Source organism: Mastigoproctus giganteus, chromosome 13, assembly GCF_048544385.1.
Source record: "Mastigoproctus giganteus isolate SK-2022 chromosome 13, ASM4854438v1, whole genome shotgun sequence".
Lineage (NCBI taxonomy): Eukaryota > Metazoa > Arthropoda > Arachnida > Uropygi > Thelyphonidae > Mastigoproctus > Mastigoproctus giganteus.
Window position 1 is genome coordinate 127343439 of NC_143587.1, and position 26430 is coordinate 127369868.

General features: G+C 37.2%; 1 protein-coding gene across 2 annotated transcripts in view; it reads left to right on the plus strand.

Annotated features, from left to right (window-relative positions):
• Positions 1-26430, plus strand: part of Hap40 (Huntingtin-associated protein 40 kDa) — a 246830-nt gene that overhangs the window by 135530 nt on the left and 84870 nt on the right. For both annotated transcript variants that reach the window (XM_090387399.1, XM_090387398.1), the window contains exon 6: positions 23562-23621. In XM_090387399.1, coding sequence (XP_090243525.1) covers positions 23562-23621 — 60 coding nt within the window. The remainder of the gene's footprint in view (positions 1-23561; positions 23622-26430) is intronic.

Below are 26430 nucleotides of genomic sequence, written 5' to 3' on the forward strand. Positions count from 1 at the left end.
GGAAGTTTTTTTTATTATTATTACAAGATGCAGTTTTGCTCCCATGGGAACTTGGCTTACAGTAATTTATTTAGTATCCTAAACACAGATGGCTACATTTATATTCTCTTTCATTTCTTTTTAAAATCTTTAAAAATATTGTGTCCTATGGCCTTATCTTCTAGTGCACCTTAAAAAAAAGCAAGATAAAAGCATCGCCCATATGCAATGTGCATACAAACCAGCATTTGGCAAATTCCAAGGCTAACTGTTACTCAGTGATGTAATAGTTTGCCTGGGGATTTTCTCTGTTTTCAAAGTAGAAATGAAACTGGTCAGTAGCAAATGCATAACTTGGCAACTTCGCTTGCAAGAAGCATGCTACTCTTTGGCCACAGACATAATCCAAGCCAGTGGCAAGCAGTGAATATCTGGAATCAGAGTGTAACCATCAGTTTTATACATAGAAAGACAAATAATAAAATGGATGAAAATTTTCAACAGACTGTTAATCTGAACCACTCAGAGAGAGAGAGAGAAAATTTATTCCAGTGGTTGTCAGACTGCTGGCCATGAGTAAACTTTCTGAAGTACACTTATTAGTTTTACCGAATTCAGTCTATCCTCATTAATTCGACAACAGATTATTCAAGATGCAATGTATTTTGAAGTTATCATTCCCTGACCAGTAATATAGGATTTTATAAGCATTTTAGTACAGATCATTCGAAATACATTTACGATGAAATTCGAAGTCTGAATTGAGACTCGTCACAGCTCTTGAATAGTTTCTTTAATTCAAAAATACTGCCAAAACACTACAGGCAAATGTCATTTTAATAAAAATTTGCCAGTGCATTACATTACACAGTATATGATACCTTTAAATTTTACATTTATTTTCATTTCCACAAGAATTGTGGCCCCGGGTGCCAAGCGATTTCGAGGTCAAGCATTCAAAGTGCGAATATATAGCGATCTTTCCCAGTGATAAAAGTTCATTTTAAGTTATATCATTTTTTACTGGAAGTTCATTTATAATTCAGTTCTATACTTCTATACTTGAAAAATCACAAGTAAGAACAAGGAAGGAAACTCACCTTTCTTTTTCATTACATATATTACTCTATTTTACTAACCAACTAACTTATCTACCGCTTGGCCTCCTTGGGGCACTGCTCCTGCCTCCCCGTGGCGGGGCCGGAAACTTGGGAGGGAAAGTCAACCTCCCAGGGCAAAAAGGAGCCTAACATGGACTACGACAATTACCCAGAGCTTGAGCAGCCTAGGCGCTCATCCAGTACCATCAACAATGCTGAACATGAAATCTCTCACGATGTAACAGTCTAAACGACTGCGTACAGACACAGACCAACAGGAATGCCCATCATTCCTTATCTTACATAGTCTGTCGGACAAATCTATGAGCACTCTCTCACCATTTCTTATACAGAAATGTTTGGAAAATGTGGCAGGCTCTCCCAAAATGGTGAGAAAACTCAGATCTGGAGACCTCTTGGTAGAAACAGTGAGTCGTGCACATTCTGAGAGACTGTTGAAACTAACGATATTTGGCGGACTACCTATTCAAGTTACCCCTCATGCAACACTAAATACTTCCAAAGGCATAATTGCAGAGTGGGATCTGATAAACGTAACAGAAGATGAACTGACACAAGAACTCAAACATCAGAAAGTGATACAAGCCAAACACATCATGATCAGGAAAGATGGAGAACTTGTTCCCACCCGCAACATCATCCTGACGTTCGGAACACCTATCTTGCCATCCAGTGTCAAAGCTGGCTATCTCAACTGCCGAGTACGACCCTTTATCCCGAATCCTATAAGATGCTACAAGTGCCAAAAATTTGGTCACGCACAAATGGCCTGTCGAGGAGATCCAGTCTGCCCAAACTGTGGGTCGAAAGAACATTCGCAAACAGACTGTGACGCCAAAACACCGCACTGTCTGAATTGCAAAGGCATGCATCCAGCCTACTCCAAGTCATGCGACCTCTGGAAAACTGAAAAAAAAAATCCAAAAGTACAGGGTAGAACGAAAAGTCACATACCAAGAGGCAAGAAAGCAAATTATGCTTAACACACCTAAGAACACACATGCAGCAGCAATGCAAAAATACCAAACAACAGCAACACAAACTGAAGTATCAGTTCCCCCAACCATATCGATTGCAGATTGGGCCCGATCTGTACTGTCACCATCAATGAAACAGACTCCAAAAGAGCAAAAGGTAGTAGATAGAGCCAACAACACCCCTGTTACAGTCCCACCAGCAACCCCACATAGACCATCAGATATTTCAAAGTCAAAAACCGACTCAGTTACAGATAGGAAGACAAGCCATATCACTTCAGTAAATATGGATACTGATAACAATACTGACCCAAATGAACCTATCCTAGATCTTCATGCAGAAGATGTCATGGATATCGGACGCCCAACCTTTCCAAGAAAAGAGAAAATGAAACTCGATCGCCACAAACAGCCTGGGAATAAAAAAGACTCAGAATCTACCTCAAGTAACAGAACCAAATAATGCACCAAATCATACAGTGGAACTGTAGAGGAATTCGCAGTAACATTGATGATATCCACGAGTTAATTAATCGTTACCATCCCGTAGGCATCTGCCTACAAGAGACAAATTTAACACGGCATGTATCACTCTCAATTAAGAATTATGCACCCTTTAGAAAAGACAGAACTACTACAAATAATGCTCACGGAGGGGTAGCCATACTCATAGACTCACGAGTACCTTGCAGATTAATTCCTTTACAAACCTCCATCGAAGCTGTTGCAACATGTATTGTGATTGGTATTACTTTGACAATTGTCTCTATCTACTTATCGCCCAATCACTCCTATACCATCCATGAACTGGAAGATCTTATTCAGCAGTTGCCCACCCCTATCTATTTATTGGGGGACTTCAATGGACACCATCCATTGTGGGGTTCTCCCAATGCAGATGGACGAGGACAACTAATCAAACAGCTTGCTGACAGACAAAATCTGACTATACTAAATACTGGCTTGCCAACTTACATCCATCTCTCTACGGGTAGAACTTCTGCAATAGACCTTTCGATATGCTCTCCTATCCTCTTCCCTAGTATTGAATCCTCACTTTCCGCTAATATGTAAGATTCAAACAGGACATTCCATAATTTCCCAAAACTACGTAAAATGGAAATTTCACAGAGCAGATTGGGCAAAATTCACTTTCCGAGTGTCCTTTGATGAACAGATCATCGAAACCTGTCCTATTGATAGAGCTACTGAGCACATCACGAGACAAATACTGGCTGCTGCATGCACTGCGATTCCACAATCACAGTCAACAACCCATAGAACCATAAACTATTGGTGGAACGAAGAGTGCAATTGTGCAAAAAAAGAAAAAAAACCGAGCATGGAATCTGTTTCGAAAACATCCCACCACCGCCAATCTTATAAACTACAAGAGACTCAGAGCCAAGGCCCGTCACATTAGGAAGAAAGCTAAAAGAGAATCTTGGATTCGATTTGCGAGCTCGATTAATAAAAATACTGATTCAAGAATAATATGGCGGAAAATAAAACAACTAAGTGGCAAAGTTCCCCGATTATCCTCCCCAATTCTTAACTGGAACGGGCAAGATCTTTCTTCTCCTACAGATATAGCGAATGCCCTAGGGACTGTTTTTTCACAGTTATCTGCCTCAACAGCATATGATCTATCATTCCAGAAGATCAAAGTATTATCTGAAAAGTCCAAACTGAACTTCAGACCTACGAGTAAATGTACTTTACCTTATAATCAGCCGCTTACAATGCTTGAACTTCAAGAAGCCATATCTAGCTCAAAACACAGTGCTGCAGGCCCCGACGGAATATACTACATAATGCTCCAACACTTAGATAAAGAATCGATCTCTTCACTGCTCACTTTTTTCAATCGCATTTTTCTTGAACATTGTTTCCCCAGTTCCTGGCATCACTCCTATATAATAGCAATTCCCAAACCAGGAAAAGATCATTCCATTCCTGAAAACTATAGACCTATTTCTCTCACCAGCTGCTTAAGCAAAACCCTGGAAAAAATAATTCACCGTCGACTTACTTGGTTTCTCGACTCTAAAAATATAATTTCTGACAATCAATTTGGATTCAGGAAAAATCGATCAGCCCTGGATCTCATGGTCAAAGCGGAAACAAACATTAGGAATGCATTCATTCGAAATGAGCATCTCGTATGCCTTGATGTAGAAAAAGCCTTCGACACCACATGACGTTTTGGTATCCTGAGAGATCTGCATTCCCTTGACCTGAGAGGCCACTTACCGTACTTCATATTGAATTTCCTTCAGCACAGATCTTTTCAAGTCTGATACCAACAAGTTCTCTCTCAAACATATATCCAAGAAGAAGGGGTCCCACAAGGCTCTGTGCTCAGTGCCACCTTATTCGCAATAAGAATAAACCATATGACTAAAAATATGCCCAGCACTGTGAATTCATACCTCTATGCCGATGATTTCACTTTTTCTTGCAGTTCTCAAAACATGACTTTCATTGAGCGGCAGCTCCAAATTTCAATTAATAATATTCAGTTATGGATGGCACAGAATGGGTATCGACTCTCTTGTTCAAAATCTAAAGTAGTTCACTTTTGTAACAAAAGGAAGATGCATCCAGATCCAGAAGTACACTTAACAAATCAGCCTATCTCAGTTGTGAGCAGCATTCGTCTACTTGGTCTGACTTTTGATAGTAAGTTGAACTTCATAGAGCACGTTAAACATCTAAAGACGTCTTGCCTGAAAAAAATGAACATACTCAGAGTCATTTCTTCTACATCATGGGGTGCAGATCGGTACACGTTACTTCATTTGTATAGAGCCCTAATCAGATCTCGCCTTGATTACGGTGCCCCAGTGTATGATTCTGCTAGGGAGAGCATGCTAGCGCGACTTGCACCAATTCAACACTCTGCCCTGAGGATTTCTATAGGCACTTATAGAATGGCGCTTATTGATGCTAATGAACTTCCTCTAACCCTCAGGAGAAAGATGTTACTTCTTAACTATACAACTAAAATCCAAAGTCTACCTACCCATCCCATTAGGCCGATACTTAATGACCCACCATTCACAACATTCTATAGAAATAAACCTAGAGCAATTCAGCCTTTTGCTCTCAGAGCTCAAGCATTATCACAGACTTAGAATATAGATCCCGATAAAGTTCTTCAAGATTTAAGTAGTACGGATCCCCCATGGACGTCTATTAAACCACTCTGTGACAGTTATTTTCTAAACTGGGGAAAACACTCTCTTGCAAATGTTAATATACAACAACTCCATATAGCCCATACACAAAATTATCTGCATTTTTCAAAAATATATACTGATGGATCAAAATCTGAGAGTGGAGTGGGTGCATCAGCCGTTTTTACCTCATAAAACCTTCTCCGTATCACTTCCCAATGAATGCAGTGGCTATATAGCTGCGTATATATAGCTATATATATATTTGCAGTAGAAAATATCCTCCATTTGATCATCCATAAAAGCATGATATATACGGACTCCCGAGTGCGGTTATAGCTTTACAGAACAATTCTTCTAAAACACATCCTTTAATAAAGCTCATAAAATCCAAACTGATGCATCTTCAAGAACTCCAACGAGTGGCCATTTTCTGCTGGATCCCAGGCCATGCTGGGATACCAGGAAACGAACGTGCAGACTATGCCGCTAAACATCCATCCGACAGAGAATTATCACAGTATTACGTCCTATATCTTGACTATGGGAATGTCAAGATATGGGACGAATATGAATGTGTAAAGAACAATGGAGAATTCAATGGCAAGCCCAAACGCACAATAAACTCCACCAAATAAAACCTGAACCACAACCGTGGACCTCCAGTTTCCGTATAAACAGGAGGGAGGAAGTAATCTTAACCAGAGCGCGAATTGGCCACAGTCATCTTACCCACCTTTATCTCCTCGCAGGTAACGATCCTCCACAATGCACACAGTGCAGCTGCCCACTCACAATGAAGCATATTCTTATTGAGTGTACTTTATACACCACTGCCCGCCAAGTCTCTTTTAGTTTACTGCCAAACCTTAAAGAACCTTTGACACTCTGCCACATCATAGGTAACGACGCTAATCTTCTGGAGTTCTTTCACTTCACAAAAAATATCGAATTGTATGATCGTTTTTGAGTAATGCCATCACAATCACCATGCATATGTAACATTCATAACGGTGATATGGCCTAAGTAGCCCTTGCACCAAAAAAATAACAACAACAACAACAAGAATTGTATGTAGAATAATGAAGAATTCACATAACTGTAACTCGCATTATGGGTGTAAATGTAATCCATTTTACACTGTGTGTGTGTTGGGGGGGGAATATAGACAGGTAGTTCTCAACTTTACGAGCTAATTCGTTCTTAGCGCACTCGTAAAGCTGGAATTTATTCTCATAGACTTAATGTTAAAAACAAGGGTAATGTTCTCAACAATGAAATTAGTTAGCTAATTAGTTTATGTTTAAACAATGATTGATTTATCCAAAGAAATGAAAACATAGCCAGTAAAATCAAGTAAATTATAATTTAAAGAAATTATTTACGACTTAACAAATATTAAAGAATGTTTATTCTTCATCATTGATCGCGGGATCTCGAATACCAGGATCCCATATTGTAAACCCTACTTACAATACCAGGATCCTGGTATTCGAGAGCCCTACCCATATGCAGTATTTTGCATTTGTCAATGTTAAATTTCAGTTGTCACTTCTCAGCCCATCTGCCCAACTTTTCTAGATCCTGTTGCAGTAGCACACTGTCATTACTATCATTAACAACCCTGCCAACCTTTGTATCATCTGCAAACTTTGACATTAAGCCTGATATACCTTCATCAATATCATTGATAAATATACAATACAACAATGGACCCAACACTGAACCCTCAGGGACACCGCTAATAGCATCAGCAAAAAAAAAAAAAAAAATCTAATTTCAGCCATCCACTTGCTCCAAATGTTTGTCTAGTTCTGCCTTGAATCTATTTAAGCTATCAACTTCTACAGCAACAGATGGAAGTTTGTTCTGGCAATCAACCACAAGCTGGCTAAAGGCAAACTTCCGCACATCTCTCCTACAACCGTCTTTCCTCAATTTGATTTTATGCCCTCTCAGGCGATTATTCTGAGCAAGAGGAAGAATCCCATCAGCATTGAGCATGCTCAATCCATTCAAGGCTTTATACACCTCAGTCAGATCACCCTGCAGGTGCCTAGTCTCCAGACACTGTCATTTGCAAAACTTAAGCCTTTCTTCATAAGAGCAACACTTTGTTCCATTCACTATTCTTGTTGCCCTTCTTTGCACTCGCTCCAGCAGCTCTACATTCTTCCTAAAATGAGGCCTCCAGAACTGTATACAGTACTCAAGGTGTGGCCTGATCATTCCCTTTAACAAGGGGATAATCACCTCCTTATCCCTGCTAGAAAAATTCCTGTATATCATTGACAAGACACCATGAACTACTCTTGCAGACCATCTGCACTGCTTAAAAAACTTCATATCTGCCTGCACAATTACCCCAGGTCCTTTTCATTCTCTACCACCATCAGTGTAGTACCACACAGTTGATACATTACTCTGGGGTTACTGTTTCCATATGCAGTACTTTACATTTGTCAATGTTAAACTTCAGTCGCCACCTCTCAGCCCATCTGCTCATCTTTTCTATATCCTATTGCAGCAGAGTACTGTCATTAGTATCATTAACAATCCTGCCAACCATCATAACGTCTGCAAACTTGGACATTAAGCCTGATATACCATCATCAATATCATTAATAAATAAAGAAAACAATGAACCAAACACTGAACCCGGGAGACTCCACTAATAACATTAGTCCACGAATAGCAGTGTTCATTGATTACCACTCTCTGTCATCTCGCACTCAACCATCCCTTTATCCATAGCAGCAGTTTGAGTCCAATGCCACACTGCTCCAATTTTAGCAACAGTATCAAAAGCCTTTCTAAGATCCAAATATATGATATCAAAGTTGTTCCCAGCATCCGGTTACTTTGTGACCACATCATAGTATTCAATCAGATTGGTTAGACAAGACTTCTCCTTAACAAACCCATGCTCTGTCCAAGCTATACCTGAAGTCTTGTCAAGATGATCCTGCAGTGCTTCTTTATCCAGTGCCTCCATTAATTTCCCTAGAACAGAAGTTAAACTAACAGGTCTGTAATTGGCACCTGGGGCGGATAGATTTCATCCACCCCAGGTGCCTTTCTTATGTTTATCTTCAACAATTTCTCCACTTTGCTCTCAGTTATTACAAAATCACCTAGCTCACTGCCAGAGTTTAATACACCTCTGGCATTTGCCTCCCTGAATAACTCCTCATTTGTGGATGTAGATGCAAAATACTCATTTAGTTTGTTAGCTACCTGAGCAATAACATCAACAGTTGAACCATTGATATCCAGTGCACCAATATGATTCCTTCCCTTCCTTCTAGAGTTTACATAGTTAAAGAACTCTCTGCTGTTTTTCTTTGCATCCTTTACCAAGGATTTCTCGTAATCTGCCTTTGCCTGCCTAACCTCCTTTGTGACTTGGTTACAGACCAGCTTATATCTATCATAGGCTTCTGTGTCACCCATTAATTTATATGTATCCCATGCATTTTTCTTCTCTGCCACGTGTCTCATCTGACATCCATTTAGGCCTAAACCTTGAACAATATTTCTTAGTTGGTATGAAAAGCCTAGTAGCTTCCAAGATTAATTCTTTGAATGCTTCAAATTTTGAATTTGCTTTGGTAATATCATCAGTTGGTCCCACTGTATAGAATTTAAATACTGTTTCAGACCTCCATAGTTGCCTTTACGAAAGCAAAACCCTTCCCTTTACCCCTGATGGTAGTTACCTCTTTGAGTAAATCCCACTTCAACACATTGTGATGACTGCCACCTTATGGTTCCTTCATCAGCAGATTCTTAATGCATGAAGAATCACTACTGATAATCAGATAAAGAGTATTACTTTATGCCATTTAATTGCTTCCCGAACATGCTGCTGTAGAAAACAATCATACAATAAATCCACAAAAGGCTTGCTAGTGTGTGAGTGACTAACGGACAAATTCCAGTTAATATCTGTGAAATTAAAATCCCCCATTATAAGACTCTCTGATTTATTGGCCTACTCTATTTCCCTGTACAGCTGTTTATTATAGTAATCAGAGTCATTAGGCTTATAACACTCTCTCTCAATTTTGATTTCCCAGTGCTTATATCACGCCAAACTGACTCGACACTGCACTGCACTGTCCAGCGATGTTGACTGGCTGTACCTTCTTGGATTTTATATGTTTCTAAACTAATAGCATAACCCCTCCTCCTTTCCTATCCTGTCTATCTTCCTGTACACATTGTACTCCCGAAATTCCATTTCTGCATTCCTTATATCTGTGTGACACCATGTCTCTGATATCCCAACAATATCTGCCTTTGATGTTTTGACCAACACCTGAAATTTATCAAATGTATTCACCAAACTCCTAGCATCAGTGTACACTCAAGTATACATACACCTGTTCCTATTCTTAGCTACCCTAACACAGCCCATGTGTTTACTTGTACCACAGTGACTCCCAGCAGTCTCTGAAATCCCTTGCATCGTGTTTTCCAGGCTGCTGCTCATTGCAATAGAAGCAATGCAAGAATCATTTTCACATCTGCAAGCAGCTACTGTTAATCTATTAGTCCGTGTATCCCCCTAAGCTACTGGTTTTCTGACCCACCTAATACTGCCTCGATAACATCAGCAAATATTCTTGCACCCTTTCTATTTAAGTGTATCCCATCCCTGTAGAAGCAGTCTCTCTCTTGTTAACAAACACAGACCAGGCTGAGAAAAATTCTACTCCTTGAGCCTTGTACAATCTCTCCAGGGCTGAAATGATCGACAAGGCTCATCATATACTTCCTCCTATTGTGTCTGGACAATTTCAAATTCAACCTTAATTCACGGCCTTTTTTCAACAGTGATCTGTACTTGTTAAGTAATTCCACAGGTCTCCTACTCTTAATATCATTAGTGCCAACGTATACAACAATATCACCTTTTGTACCCTTAAAAGATGATATCTGCTCTACAATGTCATCAACTTTTGCCCCTGGCAGACATGCTCTGGTCTTGTTTCACCTAGCCTTTTTGCACAATATGTTCCCCTGAGTAGCACACTGCCATTACTATCATTAACAACCCTGCCAACCTTTGTATTAGCTGCAAACTTTGACATTAAGCCTGATATATCTTCATCAATATCATTGATAAATATACAAAACAACAATGGGCCCAACACCGAACCCTGAGGGTCAACACTAGTATGTGGACATCAGTCCACATAGAGTAGTACCCATTGACCACCACTGTCTGTCTTCTTTCACTCAACCATCCTTTTATCCATTTAATCCCCCCCCCCAAACTAGCAGTTTTAATTTTATTTACAACTGTGTTATTACAAAAATAAAAATAAAAAAAATAGTACATGTATAAAAATTTCAAGTCAGACAAGAAAAATGTACACTTACAGTCGTTAGCACTACACCTTAATCATATAAAAAAATTCCTTAATGGGTTTCTGTTTCATAGAAGCTCCTTGCTTTTTTAGCTGCTATATTTTGTAGGCACCTAAGTAACAAAACTTCGATGAGCATGGTAACCTCCTGCTGTACAACATAACATAAAGCTGACTTAACAGCATTTAGACATTCCATGTGTGTCATTTTTTTTTATAGTTTCTGTGCACTCTTCATCATCATCTTCACTTTCAAATTTTTGTTCGTTAACAAGTTTTTACGATCATGTCATCAGTCATTTCCAGCTGTTCGTCAGAATTCATCTATTCTTTTAATATCCTCTGTAGTAAGAGTGTCTAAAACAGGAAGGTTATTGGTTAGTTCTAAAAGGGTTTCCTCACCTCTTTCATCTTCATTTGCCATCTCGTTCTCGTTGGCTTCATTTTGAGAGCATAAATTATTTTTCCAGGATTTAATAACAGTAGATGTTTTAACATCATCCCATGCTTCTGCCAAACAACATCCTTGTTTATCTTTTTTAACGCTGGTCCCTGTTTCAAGATTTTGGAGCAGATGTTTTAAGAGACATCACCTATAGTTGCATTTCAAAGTGTCCAAAACACCTTGATCTAGAGGTTGAAGAGGAGATCTCACATTGGGTGACAAAAACAGAGCTCGGATGTCACCAAAAACTAGTTCACTTTCGTCTGGATGGGATGAAGCATTGTCTAAAATTAAAAGCGCTTTATGGGGAAGTTTATTTTCGTTCAAATATTTTTTTGTGCTAGGTACAGATTCTTCATAAAAACATTTTTAAACAAACTTGAATCCATCCATGCATTTCTTTGATTTGCATAGTTAGCAGGCAAACATTTTTCATTTTTTAAAGCTTGGGGGTTCTTTGACTTTCCAATGAGAGTTAGTTTAAGCTCATCATGGGGGCATAACCCCCTCTGATGAATTTGAACATGCCAGTACAGTCATTCTCTCCTTTCTTCGTTTATAACCAATAGCTGATTTTTCTCTTCTAGCTGCAAGTGTTTGGATAGGAGCATTTTATAATTCATGCCTGTTTTTTCACAATTGTAAATTTCATCCAAATTCAAATTTTCTTCTTGCTAATTTAGCAGTAAATGCTGCTATTTCTTCCACACTAGCTGATAATTTTCCCCCAGTGATGTTCAGATTTCTAACTCCAAACCTTTTTTTCCAACCAACCAATATTTGTGGTAAATTGTTTTTCCTCTTCATTAAAATTCTTATGAAATTCTAAAACCTTAGCCTCTAAAATCGGTCCAGAAATCAGGCTTCCTTTGTCTCTCATCTGTGTGAACCACAAAAAAAGAGCTTCGAAAGTTTGTTCAAATTCTCCTTTCTTCGCTGTTTTTCTATTCAAATTTTCACTATCACATACAGATGCTCTTTGTGAACACTATTTTTCAATTTCCGCTCTCTCTTTCTCCTCCAGTTCCCTACAGTCACTAGCCACTTTTTTTTTATTGTTTCTCCTTGATCCAAGTGTTTGATTGCATTCAACTTCATACCTAAAGACACAACAACACGCTTCTGTTTTCCACTTATAATGCTTACACTAACCCTAATAACATAGATGAAACATGACAAATAAAAAAATTAAAAATTAGAGTGTAAAATTTTTAAATATTTCTTATTAAATCTTTAAAGAGGAAAAGTCACAAAATCAACAAACATAAAAGATTAGCATGGCTCAACAATCAACTGGTGTGAGTTCTCGCTGTGTACTGAACTACGTACTCTTGTCTTTGATGACAAAGTATATACAAATTTTTGACAATTTACCTGAGATAACGTGGAACCTCGGTTAATTGGGACCTCTACTGTATTGAAAATGAGCAAAAAAAGTCTGCTAAATCAATTTCATGGTTAATCTGTCATGAAAACAGACACTTAATTTATGCAAAAAATAGATTTAATTCTGCACAACAAAATTTCACACCTATAATCAAATGTATATTTTTAAAGCTCTACATCCACCCACACACACACACACACGCACGCACGCACGCACGCACGCACGCACGCACGCACGCACGCACACACACACACACACGTGTGTGTGTGTGTGTGTTTATTAATATTTTATTAATAAAATATTAATATTTTATTATTAATAAAATAGTTTATTAATATTTTATTAATATTTTAAATGAGGATTATGAAATTCTGCACAGTTAATAAGAGTATCTGAAAATTTTCCCTTGATTAATTAATACTGACATGTTCAGAACTTGTATGGATACTTTGAATGTGTTTAAATTAAAACATATTGTGAGTCGTTGAACTTAATATTAACCAGGTTTTACTGTAGCATGTATTTATATCCTCAGTTTTTTGTGTCTCATGTCCCATTTCATTGTGAGCAACTCTCTAGTATTTCATTCATTTGCCTATTGCCACACCTACAGTTTAGTGTGTTATACACCTCAATCAGACCCTCCCCCCCCCCACACAACAAACTCAAATTATGCCTAGTTTCTCTTGCTGTATATTCCCCATATCTGTAGTGTCTTCTCATATGGGTGATCCTTTGTAGTTTACACAAAATGAATAATTTATTTTGGACACGAAGCATAATGTCTTTCTTTAGATGAGGCCTGCAGACCTGAACATAGTATTCCAACACAGTCTCGCTCACTAGCCTTCCAAACTCCTTCATGTGAAGAAAATTCTGTGTGAATTTTCTTTGTCCAAGTGAGATTTTCAAAAATATTCCTAGTTTTCTTTGTCAAAATAAAATTCAAATTGAGTACAAGCTGCTCAGAAATTGAAACCAATAATAACCTCTGTTTTCAGTAAAATATTTTTCCTAGTTCTTCTTTTTCTTCTGGCATTATAACCCAGGGTGGGTCTTGGTACTTAGCCTTCTCAATGATATTCCACCAATAAGCCCTCCCAGAAGTCAAACTACTCCAATTTCTTATTCTCATGATCTTTAAGTTCTCTTCTATGTCATCCATCCATCTTTTCCACAGTCTTCCTCTTGCCCTCCTCTTAGTTGTTCTGCTGTCATCCATTCTCATTACCTTTCCATCTAACTTCTTGGAGAGCAATAATATCCATCTTAAAACTTTTCAACTTCCTCTGCTATGCTGCTCATGGCTCCAGCATGCAACAGGGTGCATACATTCCAAGTTCCAAATCTCAGTACCAAACTCATCCTTATTTCAAAGCCTGGTCTGTTTCTGTAAGGGCTGTCTGGTTTCATTCGTCAAGTTATATGTAATGGTTAGAATTTTTATACGGCAGGGTTGTCAGCCCTGCACCCAACCTGGAGGACCAGGTCATCTCTTTTCATCTGTCTCTTCACCTTTTTCCTGGTTCATAAAAATTTAATTGCCAGGCACCTCTAATTTTATAATTTTTAACATCATTATACTTTTACTTATCAGTAAACTACAACTACTCTTACTTGTATTCCATGTTCATGCTTTATATCTACTGCTTGTGTGCCATCCTTGAAACAAGCAATAATTTTTCTTTCCAAAGTGGGTAATATTCTTGGCTCCTTAGTTTTCTCATTTGACTTTGCAGACAGAGGCACTGAATTTTTTACTTATATAAAGTAAATAAGAAACAACATTGTCAAACAACAATTGTCAGAGTTTTGAAAATCTCATCAGGAGTGTTCTTGGTACATAGACATTGTTCAGTGATTGAATCTTAAATGACATGTGAGACAGATTTCAAGATGACAGTCGATAAGAGAACAACAAATATATGAATTATGGTATTAAACAGTGGACAACAGATATTAAAGGCCCACTGTTTAGTATTGTTGTATGGTACAAGGAAACTATAGGCTGGCACCAGCTAAAGGGGAGGAACCCTCCTTGTGTGTTTCTTTGGATACATTCCTCATTCAAAGGTCAGCTGAATAGACACTATGATGCTTTCCAGCTGAGTTTTGAATTTTCCCAAGCTGTCGGCCTTAACTACCTACAGAGGTAAACAAAAATTTCAGACATTTAATTCTAAAAATTATTCCCCCATAATTTTAATTTATAGTTCCTAGTTCTAGTATCATTTATAACCATGAAAGTTTTACCTTCAGTTCATTTTTCTGTCTCCTCTCAAAGCCTTATAGACCTCTATCAGATCCCCTTTAACTAAGCTTTGCAACCCTCATATTTGAAGTCTTTTTTTCATAAAGTCGTCCTTTCCCCCTCACAAAGCATGTTGCCCATCTTTTTCTTAGGTTGGTCTCCATACTTGGATACAGTATTCCAAGTGCTGTCTTGCCATTACCTTATAACTGTGGGATTACCTTATATATTTATGACTTCCTCATTTCTACAAGCAAATATTCAATAAATCATTGATAGGACACTATGAATCCTCCTTGCCACCTTCTATAATAAATAGAGAACTTTGTGTCTGTCTCGATCATAGCTCCCAAATCTCTATCCTCTTTTACTGCCATTAATTCCTAGTGCATAAGTTATTTTGAGATATTTCTCAAGTGCAAATCCTTGCATGTTACAGCATTAAAACACAGGTCAGAAAAGTTGCTAATTTTCTGACCATCCTGTGCAAGTCAACATGAAGAAGTGCTGTTAGACACTTCATTAATTGCAGTTCTGACCTTGATGTCATTTGCAGATTTTGACATCATGCCCTGTATCCCTTCATCATTTAAGAAAATCAAAAACAATAGTAGTCCAATCACCAGTGTTTAAAGGTCCCCACTTCTAATGTCATTAACCCAATTTAAAGCAGTGTGGTATTAGGGACAGTTTACTGCCATGGATAAAGGGATGGTTGAGTGGGAGAAGACAAAGAGTGGTTATCACTGGATGCTGCTGCTCTTGGACTACTTTATTAGTGAAGTTCCCCAGAGTTCAGTGCTGGGCTCAGTATTATTTTCCTTATTTATTGATGAAGATATATCAGGATTAATGTCTAAGTTTGCAGATGATTGAAAGGTTGGCAAGGTGGTTAATGATAGTAATCAGGGTATACTATGGCAACAAGGTCTAAAAAAATTAGGCTGATGAGCCAAGAATTGGCAGTTGAAGTTTAATATTGGCAAATACGAGATACTGCATATAGGTATCAATAATTGCAGAAAAGCGTACTATCTGTGTGGTACCACACTCAGGGTAGTGGAGGATGAAAAAGACCTGGGGTAATTGTGCAGTCAGACGTGAAGTTCTCTGAACAGTGCAAATGGGATGATGGGACAGCTCATGGGGTTTTTGTCAGTTATATACAATAATTTTGCTAGCAGGGATAAGGAGTTGATTATCCTGTTGTATAAGACAATGATTAGGCCACACCATGAACCTGGAGACTTGTTTGCTGAAGGATGTGTATCTGTTGGAACACATGCAGAGAGGAGCAATGAGATTAGTGAGAGGTTTCAGTTTTGCAAATTGTAGGAATCTGGAGACTACACCTTTGAATTTGAGAAACAGCTTTTCTCTGCACAAACAGCTTTAACTTCTCCACTATCCTGCCAACCTCTTAAATGTTGATCTCTAAGTTTCTTTTGTCCCACTGAAGAATGGGGCAAAAGAAACTTTGTAAATTTTAACCCTTCTAAAACTCATTGCTGTTATTTCTCACAAAAATAATAGCTGCTCAGTGCTCAATTTCAATAACATTTTCATTTTGATTTCTACACAAGATTACATATCTTTATTGGGAATTGCCTTGACTTTCTAAGCTTTATTGGGAATTGCCATGGAATATTGTTCCCACATCTAAGGTGGTGCTCCCATAACCTGTCTTTCTCACAAGTTTTTGGACATTATCGAAAAAAAAAAAAAAAAAATGCTGTCAGGTTAATTAGTGAGTCATCTCTTACAGATTCTCTCCACTTTTGACTTCCATTTCTACTTCATGCATTTTCTATAAATATTTCCATAAGCACTATTCTTCCAAATTGACATCTGTAATTTCACCGTTCTCTTCCAAACCATTCCAAATACATGCCTCAATTAGTCAACATCTGTAATTTCACCGTTCTCTTCCAAACCATTCCAAATACATGCCTCAATTAGTCAACATCTGTTCACTGTCCAACTCCAAACTCAGAGAAATAACTTTTCCTCTTGTTTGTATATCCCTTCTGCTTCTGTTCTGTGAAACCACCTTTCTTCACATGTATTTCCTGAAAAATTACAATCCAAAGAAATTGAAGTCTAAAGTCAACAAGTGCCTTCTGGCTTTTAAGCCTTCAACCTATACACAGTACTAAAGTACTATAGGTTGTTTACCTTTCATATTTTGGATTATTAAGAATTTATGTTCTCTTCTATGAAATGGCATTAGAATGTATATCAGAGGTAATCAGTACTCTGTCATATAGTCTACTCAACTAGAAGAAAGTTTCCTAAATAATCTATGAAGTACAGGTAGGTTAGGATGACAATTTGTTTGCTAAAAGAAAAAGGAATCTATATTGAATTCTTAAAGCAGTGGCCTTCAATGAAAGAAGTCATTAAAGTTTAAGCAATCTTGATTTACAAGTTGTTTTGCTTGAAGGATCAAAAATGCTATATAAAATTAATTATATGCCTAGCATTAGTATTTAAGGTGGCCACCAAACTAGTTAAAGGAAAAATTTCTTTTAGGAGTTTATATGTATGAGTTTATTTATTTTAAAATCTGAATTTTTTAAATGATAATTTAAAAAAAAAAAAAAAAAAAAAAAACATCATTGATAAAATTGAGAAGAAAAGATTGGAGTGGTTTGGCCATGTGAAGAGAATGGAGGACGACAGATTGCCCAGAGGTGCCATGGACGAAGGAAAAAGAGAGGAAGACGAAGAAGAACGTGGATAGAGGGTGCGAGAGCAGCTATGAATTTATAGTGGATGGAGATTGGGAAGATAGAAGAAAATGGACAAAAAGAATAAAGGAATGACTTTTTCATGTTAAGTTGAGGAGAACCATTGTAATAATGGAATAAATCCTAATAATAAAATCTCAATTTTTAAATAGTTTGTGTCAAAATATTTTCTGTTTTTTTTTGAAAAACATTGTTTTTATGAACACAAGGAAAGTACTACACAGAATTAATAAATATAATTCTTTCACAAGGACACTAAGGTTCCTTGATTTGTTTGTGCATCAAGGGAAACCAGATTAGAATTTCTTTCAGCTATTTAGAAATACTGTTTCCTTCTCTTAAGTAGTGGTGGCACAGAAAAATTAGGACAGGGAGATTATCAGACTTTTCACAAAAAACTGCCTAATATATAATATGGTTACTCTAGTAGTGATAAATTACAATTCTTAGAAATTCTAAAACAGTATTTTATTGCATAATTAGAAGAGACCACATATGACAAGTCTACAATATATACTACCCTCTAAGGAGTTTCCAGACACATGTTGGCTTCACATTGACGTTACTGCCACTCACTTTAGTGTTGCGACAGTCACCTTTTAGCCACTATGATTATGATACGCTCCACCCTCCTGGGTAGTCTTTCCACCACTGAATGATAGACTAAAGCAGGTAAAGACTTCTGTTCCTCCTACAGAACGATGACCAGTTGAACTAACAATGTGTTGGCTGGTCCTTCCCTCCATTTTCTGTACATTCATGTCTGTGAAACACACCTGAACAGGACTGGGGTAATACATGAGGTCCTGTTGAAATAAACATGGTCTATACTACCAAACAAGTACCATATCATATGGAATGTGGAATCGTCAAAAATGTTAAGGTAAGCATCAGCATTCATAGTTCCCCACACAATCACCAATGATCCTAGGTTGTGCCATGAGAAACAACCCTGCACCACAACTCCACTTTCTCCAAATTTCATTGTTGGCATAGTGCACTCTATTCACCAGGCATCTTCCACACCCATTCATCTGATTGGTATAGGGTGTAGCTAGGTTTGTCACTCCATGCAACTGATTTCCACTGCTTTATGGACAAGTTATGTTCTTTGCACCATTTCAAAGCTATATTGTCAATTATGGTTGGTGATGTTTAGCTTATTTTCCACTGCTGTTCCATGAAAACTGAGACTGTGGAGCTCCATATGTATTGTTTTTGTGCAGATCTCAACCCCTGTTCATACTTAAACTTCTGGCGTATGTTTTGTAGGGATGCCCGACAAGGTTGTTGTACTACCCTACTGCATACCCTCTGGCCACATAGGAAAGCTTCTATAGCCTTCTTCTGCATTGCTAAATGGTGGTAGTACCAACACATGATAGTGATGGTACTACCACCATATGCTGATTAACATGCCAGCGATGTGACCCCTGACAGTAACACTCTCTCGAAATCAGTCAGCTTGGCTCTTTGTGTTGCTGTGATTAGAACAGTTAACTTGTGTGGCTCATGCTCCTTCCTTGTATGCCAATCTGAGTTGCTTTTTTATTAGGGTAGGGCTGATGGACTACGAAAAAGTAGTATATGTAGTGATCTGAAAAAAAGTATCAAACTGCTTATTAAGTGGTTAAGTTCTGACTATTTTAGAGTGTATCATGAAAATTTTAGTAGACAGTGTCATTGAATTTTATTTTTTCTTTGAGAATGATGCCATTAATGATATAATGATATCCAGTTATATTAAAGGAGGCAGCAAAGGAAGTAAGCAAACCCTTAGCCATAATTATGAGAGCTTCCTTGGACTCAGGGGAGGTACCCATAGACTGGAAATGTGCAAATGTGACCCCAATTCACAAAGGAGGATCAAAGGCTGACACAAGTAATTATAGACCTGTGAGCTTAACTTCTGTTCCAGGAAAATTAATGGAGGCACTGGTTAAAGAAGCACTGCAGGATCATTTAGACAAGACTTCAGTTATAGCTCAGACACAGCATGGTTTTGTTAAGGGGAAGTCTTGCCTGACCAACTTGATTGGATACTATGATGCAGTCACAAAAGAACTGGATGCAGGGAATAACTTTGATATTATATACTTGGATCTTAGAAAGGCTTTTGATACTGTTGCACATGGAAGACTGCTACACAAATTGGAGCAGTGTGACATTGGAGGCAAATTGCTGCTATGGATAAAGGGGTGGTTGAGGGGGAGAAGACAGAGAGTGGTAATCAATGGACACTGCTCATCGTGGACTGATGTTATTAGTGGAGTCCCTCAGGGCTCAGTGTTGGGTCCATTATTGTTTTCTGTATTTATAAATGATATTGATGATGGTATATCGGGCTTAATGTCCAAGTTTGCAGATGATACAAAGGTTGGCAGGGTTGTCAAGGACACTACTGACACTATGCTGCTGCAACAGGATCTGGAAAGGTTGAGCAGATGGGCTGAGAGGTGGCAAATGAAGTTTAACATTGATAAATGTAAAGTAGTACACATGGGAAACAGCAACCCCAGAGCAACGTATCAACTCTGTGGTACTACACTGACAGTGGTAGAGAATGAAAGGGACTTGGGGGTGGTTGTGCAGGCAGATATGAAGTTCTCTGAGCAGTGCAGACGGGCTGCAAGAGTAGCTCATGGAGTATTGTCAATGATATACAGGAATTTTTCCAGCAGAGATAAGGAGGTGATTATTCCATTGTATAAGGCGATGGTCAGGCCACACCTAGAGTACTGTATACAGGTCTGGAGGCCTCATTTCAAGAAGGATGTAGAGCTGCTGGAACGAGTACAGAGAAGGGCAACAAGATTAGTGAATGGAACAAAGGGGTGCTCTTACGAAGAAAGGCTTAAGTTTTGCAAATTACAGTGTCTGGAGACTAGGCACCAGCGAGGTGATCTGATAGAGGTGTATAAAGCCTTGAATGGTTTAAGCATGCTCAATGCTGATGGGATTCTTCCTCTAGCTCAGAAAAATCACCTGAGAGGGCATAAATTCAAACTGAGGAAAGACAGATGTAGGATAGACGTGCGGAAATTTGCCTTTAGCCAGCGGGTGGTTGGTTGGTGGAACAGACTTCCATCCCTTGTGGTGGAGGTTGATAGCCTAAATAAGTTTAAGGCTCAGCTGGACAGGTATTTTGAACGAACAGAGGGGTGAAGTGGGTTTTTTTTTTTTTTTTGGCTGATGCTGCATAAGCTTGCTTTCTTGCATCAAATGCCTCTACTAATGCTAATGCTATAATGAATGGTAATAGATACCCTTACTTCAACAATAATGAATTCTATAAGTATGGGAATAAACCAGCAGACTATATGCAACCTTTCAGCAATTATAGGGATCTGTGTTATTTTAACAGTAACATCTCTGCCACTCATTTCAGTAGCATGTCATCCCCCACTTGGCTGCTGTGATGACACATTCCCTCTCCTTGGTGGGCTTTCTACCAACAAACAGTAGATTATAGTGGATATCATTCTACATTTCTCCTGTAGAACAGTGACCATTTGAGATACCACCGTAGTACACATTGGTCCGACTCTCAAATTGGGATTGCACTGTTCATTTCACCTGGGATAATAAAGTTGAATAAAGATGATCCAAGAAAATTGAGGCCTCAAGTTGCATTGAGTTTGCTGATTGGTCTAGGATTTTCCCCATGTTTTATCATTCTGTAAAAAAAGATAAACTGATTACAGAGCATAACTCATTGGCAGAGATGATGCACTGATGCTTCTTGACCTGAGTTGCCTTGACACATTCAAATCAGCTCAGCTTAGGAGTATATGCATTGGATGTCATTTAATATGTAGATTTTTTTTGTGTGTGTTATTTTTTCTGCACATGAGGTTTTTTTTTTTTTTTTTTTTTGATTTGTAACACTTCATGAATGTGGATTTATTTTTTTAAACACTTCCTTTGATCTCGTGTTTTGAAAATTTCCAGTTAGAGAGGTATAGTATCCAAAATGTTATATGATTTGCTGATATCTTGTGCATCTCTTACACAAATATAGAGGATCAAGCTTTACAGTGAGCACTGCATCTGGTTGGTTACCATTTACCAGGCTTAACACTTTAAAGAGTATATGTCAGCCCTGAGTTTTCTCTTAAAAGATGGCACTGTGGAATGAGTTTCTTCATGAAATTTAAAAAATTCATAAAAATTAAAAGCTTTTAAATATTAATTTGTATTTTGACTTGGTTGCTCAACATTAGAGTAAAAGTAACATCAGAAAGCAAATCAGGATTTTTTTTAAAAAATTAGTAAGTAAACTGGTTGTTAATTCTGTTTTTTGATCTATAAATATTTTTTTGATTCAGTTTCATCAACTTTTCCGCCGACCGGGCTAGCCAGGTGGGTCAAGTGCCTGCCTGGCAACCCAAAGGTCGCGGGTTCGAATCCCGCCTTGGGCTTGGATCAAAGTACCGCAAAAACCTTGGGAGGTGCACTATGGCCACAGAAGCTGATGCGCCAACAACTACCAAAAAAAAAAAAATAAATAAATAAATAAACTTTTCCATTTGAATTCCAGAGAATTTTGGTTTTTGTGATCCAAAATGGGCAGCTTAGGCTGATAATTATAATCTTTTTTTGATTTTTAAAAGCTATTTCCTTGCTTCTATCTATTGTAAATTATGTCTACAATTACTTGGAAATCACAAATAAGAGGTGGAAGCACTCACTAGAAGATTTCAAAATAATTCATATACAGCAGACTCAATTTACCGGAATCGGGTTAACCGCAGGACACTTTAAGACTCCAAATTTAAAAAAAAAAAAAAAAATCAACCATAAATCATAAAATTCAAGTAATAACTAGAATAGGTATAAACAGATGTTTGCAAGTCACAGATAAGCAACAAGAAGTGCCATTATAAGTCGTCATTGGGAGATTAGTGTACCTATTATCTTTAGTTTAGTTTGTTTAGTAAGTCACGTGGTAATGCAAATTTTTAGTTTGTTTTAGTGCGTTGCGTCGATTGTTGTGTTTCATCGCACCGTAAAAGGACAAATTTTGTTTCGTTATTTATATCAGGGATATCGGTATTTTTTTTATTTATTTTTTTTTGTTTAGAAATCGCGAAAATCATGGGCAAACGCAAGAGTTTTGCTTTCAATAAAACAAAAACTTGAAATTATTCAAAAGTTTGAAAACGTCGTATCCATTAAATCTCTAATGAACCATTATAATCTTGGTGACCAAACCATATGCAACATTGTAAAAATAAAGGGAAGCTATTTGATTTAAAATGGACATCGCAAAAAAATAAAGGGAGGCATCGCATTGGACACGCAAGTAGTGCGTGGTAAGTTTTTTCGTTTTTTATCTATCGCCATACTTTTTACGTAGGTTGCTGAACATTTTTCGATACAGTAAGTCCAAGACTTACATAGCTTCAGACTTGCGTTACATTATACAGAATACGAGAAGCGGTGAAAGGATCGGCACCAATGAAGTAAACTATGATAACCAAGGCTACGAAACACATATCAGTTTTTACAGTACAATAACATGCGTTTTTTCTTCCTTTTATGTTTTCTTTTCTTATGTGCCACTCCGGCTACTTCACCGCTGTCCCCAGATAATTTAATTGAACTAATTAAAAATATATAACTATTTTTCTTCATTCTTCTGAGGATATTATGTGGTTTTTTGTAATTTTGGCATATCAGGGATATAGCAGCAATATTATATTAGTCGTTCCCGAGTTCATAAAATTCGACTTACGTAAGAAGTCCAGAAACATACTCTTACGTAAGTCGGGGCTTATTGTATTTTTGGATTAACCGGGAATTTTTTTTTTACCATCTATCCCGGAAAATCGAGAGTCTGCTGTATAAATAAATGGAGACATTATATACTGCTTATTTGAAAACACACATTACTTAAAGCCCACACATAAAACACACACATACATGGTAAAAAAGACTAACATGATCTTTCTAGATTGGTTTAAAGAAAATAAATTGATTTTAACTTTAAAGAAGTATAAGAATATAATTTTTTTTATTTTTTAATAATAATAACACTAAATTTTCTATTATGTACATTTTTGTTGGCTTTCTAATTGAAAATATATTTTGTAGGTGATTATGATGGAGCTTTAACTGTTTTAACAGAAGTGGCACTTATAGCAGAAGAAAAAGGTATGTAGTAGGAAAATATCCATGTATCACACCTCGGGATCTAAGTATTTTAATCCCAAGCTGGCTGCATGGGGTCTTTGAGATTCCATATGCCTTTTGTAATGTCCCACTCTTTGTGTACTTGATCCACACAGCCAAAACTCTCAATACCTGTCAGTGAGTGTTTTCTTTGATTTTTCCAAAGAAAATTCCAGAAAAATTTGTTCTTTTTGCACAAAAAGTAAAAATGCAGGACCAAGTTAAAAAGCTATATTCAGATTATATACGTGTGCTTAAAAACATTAATATAAAATTAGCATGCATCTTTTGCATCCACAGTTATCAAAATGTGTGCTCTTAATGCTTTATGGCAGCACATAAAGTTATGCTTTTTGGGTGTGCATCACGAAAGAGTCTGGCTGTGTCTAATTGTTGAAGCACATGGATTTTTGATAGGCATTTTGCACAGATTGTCTAAACTTCTAAAGCAAAGAATACTGCATAAAAACTGTTTAATCTGTCAAATTGTTTTTTCCATACAAACTATATGGAAAAAATAAATAATATCCAGATTTCTTTTTGTCTGATTTTACTGAAATTTGGGATGGCTCGACAAATCTTTCTGAAAAAAATAAATATAAAATATCATGAAAACCTATTCAGTAAGAGTGCAGTCTCTTCCATAAGGAGATTTTCTCTTCCTGCAGTAAGTCCAATCAGTCGGTAACATTTTGCTGGTTCCTAAGACATTCTGGTATTACGGGAAATGAGAGTGCTAATCTTGTTACTGAACAACTTCTTCCCACATTCTCACAAACCTTTAGATTCCTTATACAGATTACAAGCCTATAATTGGCAAGGCCTGTTGTGATAACTGGTCACAGATCTGGGAAGGTAATATTAACAACAAACTTTAACAGATAAAATAAGATTCAAACTTGTGGCTCTCCAGATTCAGACAAAACAGACAAGAAGTGGTATTGGCAAGACTGAGAATTGGGTATACTTATCTTGCATGTTTTTTTGTTACTGTTAGAAAATTCACCCCAGTGTACATGCTGTCACACTCAATTTACAGTTTGTCAATTTCTGGTGGACTGTCCTTGTTACTTATCCATCTGCTCAAGCACCTGTCAGTCATTCTGCAGATTGAATGAAGCTCAAATTTTATCCCATTTCCTTGGAAATGATGCAGATATAGAACTCTTATTATACTTGAATCCTATTGGCATATACAGATGTATGTAATTCAGTAACTATACTATCTTTTGTAAGTAAACTATGAACAGACACAATTTGGCCCCGGTAGCCCTCATTAAACTTCATACCAGCAACAGCAACCATCCACTGAGAGTCAAGTTGTTACATGCAGACAGACATAGTAAAAACAATAGAACTAATTAAAAAAGGCACTTATGCATATATATATATATATATATGCATAAGTGCCTTTTTTAATTAGTTCTCTTTTAATATATATATGTGTGTATGTGTGTGAACATATCTAAAAGTGGATTTTTCATAGTTGTGCTCAGAAAAGATTGAAAATAAAGGTGGTGTCTGAAAAATGAACAAGTCTGAATCATTTCTTGCTGATTTTAAGGTTATAAATGGGATAACTTTTTTATCACATTAAGTGAGGTAAAAAGTTACCCATTTATAACCTTAAAAATTGACAGAAATAATTCAAAATTGTTCATTTTTGATTCCCAGTTTATTTTCAAAGCTCTGGGATTGTTTTGGAAAAAGATGCCTATGCAAACCTATTTGACAAAGGAGGAGAAAATTGTATACCTGGGCACAAGGTAATTAAGTCCAGGCTGACATTTTTGCTTGGTGGCAATTCAGTAGGTGACTTTAACTCAAACCCATCCAGGTCTACCATTCAGAAAATCCTAGAGCTTTGAAAGGGAAGGCCAAAGATATGCTACTTCTCATTTGGAAATATAATTCACACGTTTAGGGTACTGGAACAATTTTTCAGCTTTGGTTCCGGCAGTTAGACACAATTGCAACAGGAATGGTTTAAGCCATTGGTTTTGGACAACACTCCTAAATGTCCATATTCATTAGAGGATTTTTATCCTGAAAATAAATTTGTGTTTATGCCTCCCTATACCTTCTGCAATATTCCATCAGTGAATCAAACAATCATAGATACATTCAAGCAGTATTACACAAGGCAAACAATCAACCAGGCTATTGGGTCAACTAGCAAGTAAAGTGAACCTACCTTGAAGAATTATAGTTTTATAAATATTTGGAAAAATGAAGACATGCAATGCAATCAGCTAAAGATTAACAATTACAATTAACACTTTAGACCACATGGGAATTTTGCTGCAAACTGCAACAGGATTATTGCTTTGAGCTGTAATTAAACAGCATGAACAAAGGATAATGCTAAAGAGAGAGAAAAGTAAGGTAATTTTAATTTTTTATAGCTTTAATTCTGTCTTTCTTTCCAGTTTAAAAAATATTTTCCTTTTCCTCTTTCTCTCACTTTTGGATTCCACAAGGTGTCTTCCCTATATAAGCATGTGTTTTTTGTCTATCAGTCTTTTTTGGTTGTATAGGGTGCATCATGGGTGGTTCACTTTCTCAAAAGTAGGCCTTGTCTGAAATATGATCACTTTGGATCCACAATAGCTGATGTTGCCCTGACAAAGAGGTTACCATATTTCCCTAGATCTTTCTTTATGTTATTTTCTCATTTTCATCTTGAAGTGAGGATCGACATTTGCTTTTACATAGCTGCCAACTATCCAGATTTATGATAGAGAATCCGTCTTTTTTACTCAAATTGATCCTTCTCCATCTGATTTTCATA